Consider the following 8,394-nt stretch of genomic DNA (forward strand, 5'->3'; position numbering starts at 1 on the left):
CATAACATTTCAGAAATAACTGTCTTACCCAAATAATTATCTTCACAAACATTTCATTTCACACATATTGCAAGGATACGTGTATCAAACATATAGGACCAACTGTTTAATCTCATTAATCTTGCAATAGTACTTATTTTTGGAGTCTGCAATGAGCAGAATATTTCAAGTGTACTCATGTCTGCACTAGCCTGTTAAATGGGAAGGGCAGTAATGTAAACACCTTAAATGAGCAATTAAATTTATTTCTACACAATTTATTATATAAAAGTACAAAAAGTAAACACTGTCTCAATAAATTTATAGAAAATTTTCTTCCTACATGTAAAACATGGATTAACAAGTAAAGATATTGCTTGGAAGACATTAAGATGTAAACATACTGATTACATGTACATCTTTAATCAGGAACAGATGAACACAAACATGAGCAGATCTTCAAAAACATTTCATCACCAACATAAAACTTTCATGATTGGTTACTCAACAAAATTTTTACCTTGGCAAAAATACACAAAGTCATTTTCAAAAATGAAATACCAACAACCAAATCAGTGGCAAGATCTACAAAAATATATTCTTAAGAATGTTACACAGTCCACTGAATCTACTTTGGAATTACACAGCTGCCTTGTAAAATGCATCAACAGCTGCCTTGTAAAACAATTCACCTAAAACAGTCTTACCATATTCGGCACAGTTCATTACTTGTATTACATGTATACCACCAAACGGATAAAAGCTATAAGCAAAATAATTACATTGACATGTAAGTCCACTTCTTAAAAAGCAGGAATGTGTTAATGTTCTTTATGCAATGATAAGTAATTGTAAGGAATCAAAGTTTTAACAAATTTAAACTAAAACAATAGTAGACCAATAGCAATTATATGCCCCTTAACACTTTGGCAAGAACATACAATAGAAGCAAGATTAAGCGCTAAAAGTCTGATTAATATTCTAATGATATCCCTGCATTAGGGAAAAATGAAAAGTGACTCAGAAAAAAACATAAAAATAAAAGAAAAAAAATATTCCAGGACATCAGATCCTTGTGTCAATAATGACTTCAACATCTATGCAAAAATTAATAAATTGCATACAACAGTCTTTAGTTCATCACAGCACTAATTTTCCTTCACCATACACACCAGTGGCCCACAAGAATAAAACAAAACAGGTAAGTAGGAAATTCCAACTGCATATAACCAAGCGACCACTTAAAATGATTTACACTTTCACATTCCATCTGTGCACACATTTAAGTCAGCAATATTCACGGTGACTAGAAAAAGAATTTTGGATTGAGACATCTAAAACTGTAAAACAATAAATTTGAACTGAATTGTTCTCAAAAGCAAAATTAAGAACTTAAGCAGATCTTTTGCACATTTGCCATAATGCTGAGCTTTCAAAGTTTTCTGTATTGTAATGTACTAAAGAAAATTGTATGTTCACATCTCAGCATTTTCAACCTAATTTAACAAGATTCAAAAATTTAACACGCTTTCAGATTCTAAACCTTTAAAAAAAATTTTGCTCTGATAAAAGCCGAGGCACAAGTGTAAAATGGAGCTTTAGTCTCAAGCAGGTTGCTTCATGGTACTCAACTTTCCAGCAAGTTCCGCAATGAATTCTTTATAACAAAGAGGTTCTATATTTTTCCCAAGTTGGTATAAAAGCAGCCAGTCACCAATTTCACAATTCTTAGCTATTATTTCTATTTGGCTTTGCAGGGCAAGGCGAGAACGGGCACGAAGAAGATACATACGCATACGAGAGCCAAACATAACAGCAAATCTATAAGCAACACCAATGCCAGACAGAACAGACAATATTATGAACCAGAACCACAAAAACACATATATTTTCTCATTGACAATATTTAAAGGCAAGACACAGAGCCCATCAAAGGTCTGGACAGATCCAGAAGGACCATACTTGTGGAACGTACATTTGGTTACCTTAGGAAATACTCTACTCATTGCATCTGTCCTATGTTCAGGCTCCATCTCTGTGAACTTGACAACATCTGCACCATATGTCGTAAATTCGCCATCCAGAAAAAAGTCCATAAAATAAATCTGCCCAAGAACATTGAGAAAGTTCAAGGCTTCACACAGAAAATACCGGTAGGCATAGAAATTGTGGGTATGCAAAGTGGTAGAAAAATATTCCACCAACAGCTTCTTTTGCTCGTTTTTATGCTGTTCAGATACAACTGGACTATGCAGTTCGAAGGCAAGCATCTTCAGACGCCCACCTTCCCACGTCTTCCACAAGTATCTTGGGATATAGAACAAAATTGCTTGAAAGAACAGCACAAAGCACACCCACTGATAGTATTTATGATATTTCACTTCATCTTGGCCACTCACGTGTGAGCTCACTCCTGGGTGTGCTACTTCCTTGCCTACCTTTCCATTCAAACGATTAGGAATGGTAAATGTTGAATAAATCCAGCAATAGGTGTCCATTACATGAAGTGGAATTTCATCTACAATACAGTCTATCGGGTCGCCAATATATTGGCGTGAAGTTACCAGCAAAGAAAATGCAATTAGAATGATAACCGTGGCTTTATAATGCAAGCGGAAAAGGTTATTGTCAATACAAATAGAATCGAGCTTTAGAAGCCCTTTCACGGAGCCGAATACATCAAACATGATTGTTTTCTACGAATAAGCTGTTTGCAGTGTTTAAAAAGGAATACTCCACAATTCACTTATTCTCGTGGCTGCAGTAAAATTATCACTTTTATATTATACAGAGAAACTGGATTGCAGCTGCAGTTACGTCTTCCATTCAACATAAAGAAACCGCAAAGCTAACATCGTCCATGACTCGTCCAATGTTCTTCGAAGAAAGAAAAGAAAGACTGCTTACGTTCTTCAGACACAATGTGAAGATGCACCGTGGTATGCTGAAAGTCGCAACGTAAATCAAACTGGCAGAATTCCACAATAGATATGGTATTCACAGGAAACAACCACCTTAATACCCGCACTCACCCACTGCCTGTGACTCTATGAAAATGAAACATTCCTTTCACACTTCCGCCAGAGAACCTTCCTAATTTGCGGTATGCGAACAAAGCGGAGTGAACACAAATACCTCAATGAGGTGTAAAATATGTAGTCAAAGATTAGATAAAATATACTTCATGAGTTCTATCCCGATAATCGTGTTTCAGCTATGTTTAGTCCGACAGAAATTGCAACATTCATAATGAAATCAAACGATCATGTAGTTCCCGTAGTTAGGTACCGACAGGATTCGGTTTACTTTGAATGGTCTTGCAAAGCTACGTATTACTAATGTGAAAGAGTTTGCACGATCAAAGTTAATGTACACAAATTTCTAGAAATATGTGAAGAAACATTATAAAAAATGTTTGCTGGCGTTTTCTCTTGTTGAAAATGGACGTCGTAATTGCAATTAATACACAAATGAGAATGTTTCTCTATGTACTCCACTGCATGCACTATTACAAGAACATTGCTTGTGCAGCGTATAGCTTGTTTGGAAATGGGTTATTCAAAAATAACATACAGGGCAATGGACAGGATACGTAAATACACAGGAAGATATGTATTATACATAGGGCCTGTTGGCCCTAGAAGGCATACTGCTTCTTGGTTTTCAGTAACATTCTGTTACATCTGTTTCAGATATTGTGGTTACAAGTTTTTATAAGAGTATTCTTTTGTACAATATTTTAACAAATATTACAATTTTGTTTTTATTTATGCCAGGTTTTGGCAAGGTCGATTTGCTTCAGTGGAAAACCATCAGAAAAACCAACAGCAGAGCGGCATCTGGTACCACTGTTTCATCAGCTTACACTGTCTTCGTACAGCTTTGAGAGCAGTCAGGTAGGATGTCATGATAACACCAAATTGGTGTGACAGAATGCGGTGCCATCAGGAAGGTGGGTCTGCTTTCGGGTAGTATAGAGTAAGGGTGGGAACAGTAAGACAGTAGAAACAGTGAGACATAAGTTTAATCTCTGGAATTTTGGTTTCAGTTGTTGGTACATCTTGAGAATGTGGTAACCATCATTATTTAGTTTATAGATTTCCATGTTTCGTACTTGACATTCTTGTTGTGATTTCGTTGTTGGTATATTTGTGCTCAGAGGTAAGAAAAGTATCTTTTTACTAAATTTACGTAGCTAGTTTCTGAACAGACCTTTGGTATTTTCAAATCATTTCATGAGTCACTCAAAAAAGTATGGTTTTTCCAAGATGTATAAATCCCCTTCATTGAAATGTTGCTTTAAATTGAATGTGTTTGGAACCATTTTGAAAAAAGTTTGCAACTTGGAACAGTAAGACATGAATATTGACGGTACAGTGAGACATGTCTCACTGTTCCCAGTGCTTGTTCATAGTGTCTGACAATGCGTGCTTGCTATATAAAACAGTGATTTCTGTAGATTTTATTGTGCAAGGTTATAAACTGCCCAGGAGAAAGAAGACTGATAAAGAAATAGGAAGGTTTTCAGAGTCTTCAGTGACGGAAGCTGTCATGCTGGTGCTCGAAAATAAAATGAGCATCGAGAGTGCATTTCCCAAGAAAATAGTTAAACATAATTCCAAGAAAACATATAAAAACACTTGGCTAACTAAAGGAATAAGAATATCTTGCAACCGTAAAAGAGAACTGTATCTAACAGCAAGAGGGAGTACTGACCCCGAAATTGTTCAATATTATAAAAACTATTGTGCGGTACTAAGAAAAGTTATTAAAAATTCCAGAAGCATGTGTATCATGTCTGAGATCAGTAAGTCTGTTAATAAAATTAAAGGAAGTTGGAATATTATTGAAAGGGAATCAGGGCAACCAAGAACACAGGGAGACTTTAGTGCCATAAAACTGAATGACAAGTGTACTAACAAACAATCAGAAATTGCAAATATTTTAATCATTTTGTAAATGGGAGAAAATAGGACCTAGATCTTCACTAGAAGAGGCAAGGCTACTAATAGAAGAGGCCATACCTGTGCAGTTTGAAACAACTGTAATTCCACCAACCTCTCCCTCTGAAATCAGTAAAATAATAAACTCACTGAAAAGTAAAAGCTCTTATGGAATTGATGGCATTTCCAGCAAGGTACTTAAAGCTTGTTCCCCACAGATAAGTAGGATTCTCAGCCATGTATGTAACAGCTCTTTGGAGCAGGGTGTTTTCCCCAATAGACTGAAATATGCCATTGTAAAACCATTGCATAAAAAGGGGGATACGTCGGATGCCAACAACTACCGCCCAATCTCTCTTCTGACAGCTCTATCAAAATTTTTTGAGAAAGTAATGTATTCAAGAGTACCCTCCCATATTTGTAAAAATAAAGTACTAACAAAATGTCAGTTTGGTTTTCAAAAAGGCTTTTCAACAGAAAACGCTATATACGCTTTCACTTATCAAATATTAAATGCTCTGAATAACTGGACATCACCCATTGGTATTTTTTGTGATCTCTCAAAGGCCTTTGATTGTGTAAATCATGGAATTCTTTTAGATAAGCTAAATCATTATGGTTTGAGTGGGGCAGTGCACAAATGGTTCAATTCATACTTAACTGGAAGAATGGAGAAAGTTGAAATAAGTGGTTCATGTAATGTTAAAACAACAGCTGATTCCCCAAACTGGGGGGGGGGGGAGGGGCTATCAAGTACGGGGTCCCATAGGGTTCGGTCTTAGGTCCTTTACTGTTCTTGATATACATTAATGACTTACCATTCGACATTGATGAAGATGCAAAGTTAGTTCTTTTTGCTGATGATACAAGTATAGTAATAACATTCAAAAACCAAGAACTAAGTGATGTAATTGTAAATGATGTTTTTCACAAAATTATTTAGTGGTTCTCAGCAAATGGACTCTCTTTAAATTTTGATACAACACAGTATACAGTTCTGTACAGTAAATGGCACAACTCCAGTAATAAATATAGACTTTGAACAGAAGTCTGTAGCTAAGGTAGATTTTTCAAAATTTTTAGGTGTGTCCATTGATGAGAGGCTAAACTGGAAGCAACACATTGATGGTCTGCTGAGTTCAGCTACGTATGCTATTAGGGTTATTGCAAATTTTGGTGATAAGAATCTCAGCAAATTAGCTTACTATGCCTACTTTAATTCACTGCTTTCGTATGGCATCATATTCTGGGGTAATTCATCGTTGAGTAGAAAAGTATTCATTGTTCAAAAACGTGTAATCAGAATAATTGCTGGAGCCCACCCACGGTCATCCTGCAGACATCTATTTAAGGATCTAGGGATCCTCACAGTAACCTCACAGTATATATATTCACTTATGAAATTTGTTGTTAATAATCCAACCCAGTTCAAAAGTAATAGCAGTGTGCATAGCTATAACACCAGGAGAAAGGATGATCTTCACTATGCAGGGTTAAATCTGGCTTTGGCACAGAAAGGGGTAAATTATGCTGCCACAAAAGTCTTTGGTCACCTACCAAACAGCATCAAAAGCCTGATAGATAGCCAACTAACATTTAAAAATAAATTAAAAGATTTTCTGGATAACAACTCCTTCTACTCATTGGCTGAATTTTTAGATATAAATTAAGGGAAAAGAACTTAAACATTAGTGTCATGCAATATTTTGTGTAATGTAATATCTTGTACACACATCTTTTATTAACCTGACACGTTCCACATCATTATGAAGTGTCGTATTCATGATCTATGGAACAAGTATTAATCTAATCTAATCTAAGCTGAAACGCTTACCTTTCAAACACTTAGTCGATACATTATGAAATATCGTGAGGATAACTCTTCAAACATATGTCCCAACTATTCAGTGAACCATGTTCTTCCACCAGAATTGGAGCTTAGTTTGTGTGAATATCCAGTTGTGTGTTCTAAAATGTTTTATGGACTTACTATGAACGACTGCTGTACCTTATCTTATGAATTAGGTATTAAAAATAACATTGATTTGCCCAAAACCTGGACTGAAAGTGAGAAAGCATCTATCGACTGGATGAAAGGTTTTTGACAGAGATTCCCTCAACTGTCTCTTTGAACCCTGGAAGGATACAGCTTATTTATCTAGAGCTACAGGCTTCAATAAATTTAATGTGTCAAATTTCTTCGATAAACTGGAAGAAGTAATCAAATGTCATCAAAATTTTGCTGATGGATCGTGTATTTTCAGTCTTGATGGAACTGGAACAACAGTGGAAAAGTCACTAAAGATTTTGGCCTTAAAGGGTATAAAACAAGTTAATAAGGCAACCAATGCAGAACATGGAACACTGGTTACGGCATGTATTATAAATGGTCTCGGTAACAGTCTACCCCCTGTCATGATATTTCCACATATGAATTTTAAAGGTGGCACATTAGGGCTTGCCATTAAAGGAGGCTGGATGAACTCAGAATGTTTTGCAAAGGTCATTCATCACTTCATCAAGTTCTCTGCCAGCTCAAAAGCAAATCCATCTTCGTTACTGATGGATAATCATGAGAGCCACCTCTCAATAAAGGCAACCTCTCAATAAAGGCAATAGATCTGTGGAAAGTGAATGGGATAACGATTCTGACAATTCCACCTCATTGCACCAATAAACTGCAGACTCTTGATGTCAGTGTCATGAAACCTTTCCATACATTTTATGATGCTGCTGTAGATACATGTATTATGTCTCATCCAGGTGAAACATTTTCAATTTACAATGTTACTCACTATGTGGGGATAGCATATCCCTGAGGAATGACTCCTGTCAATATCATTGCCGGATTTAAGAAGACAGAAATACTTCCTTTAGATCGCCATGTGTTCAATGAGGATGATTTTCTTTAATCCTCTGTTACTGACAGACCTCTAAATGAAAGCCTGGGAACACACATATCACCCGAAAAAGACTTTAAACCTGAAACTGATGTGTGACATCCATCACATGATGAACGTGAAGCACAGTCTATAGCATCCAGTCCTTGACAATCACATGGAAAATCTGCACCATTTTGTTATCTCTCTCCAGACGACATACAAGGTTTCCCAAAGGCAGAACCAAGAAAAAGTTGCAGTCGCCGACAGCCTAAAGGAAGAACAATGATTGCGACTGACACACCAGAAAAGAATGAACTACAAATGAAAAGGAAACGAAAAGACATTAAGCGACCTAAAGCAAAGTGAGCTTTATTCCTAGTTGATGAAACTGATGCTGACGAAAGTGAACTAATTTTGCAAGGTTCTTCAGATGATGAGACTTTTGATCAGACACACCTGATTTGAAAACATACAGCGCTGTTGTTTAGTAGAGTTTGACACAAAAAAGAAAATATATTATATAGGAAAAATGCTTTCAATTGTTGGAGAGTCATCTGAATGCGAAGTTACATTTCTTAGGAAAAGTTTGA

The 8,394-nt window shown here is 36.0% G+C and overlaps 1 protein-coding gene across 1 annotated transcript; it reads right to left on the reverse strand.

The window, feature by feature from the left end:
* Positions 1-224: 224 nt before the first annotated feature.
* LOC124544608 (innexin inx2-like) lies at positions 225-3,202 on the reverse strand. Its single transcript, XM_047123202.1, has 2 exons — positions 3,012-3,202; positions 225-2,923 (listed from the first exon to the last, which is right to left on the reverse strand). The coding sequence occupies exon 2, from the start codon at positions 2,664-2,666 to the stop codon at positions 1,584-1,586; it is 1,083 nt and encodes a 360-aa protein (XP_046979158.1). The 5' UTR covers positions 2,667-2,923; positions 3,012-3,202; the 3' UTR covers positions 225-1,583.
* Between the last annotated feature and the right edge of the window lie 5,192 nt (positions 3,203-8,394).

Source organism: Schistocerca americana, chromosome 8 (genome assembly GCF_021461395.2).
Source record: "Schistocerca americana isolate TAMUIC-IGC-003095 chromosome 8, iqSchAmer2.1, whole genome shotgun sequence".
In the NCBI taxonomy this organism is placed as follows: Eukaryota; Metazoa; Arthropoda; class Insecta; order Orthoptera; family Acrididae; genus Schistocerca; species Schistocerca americana.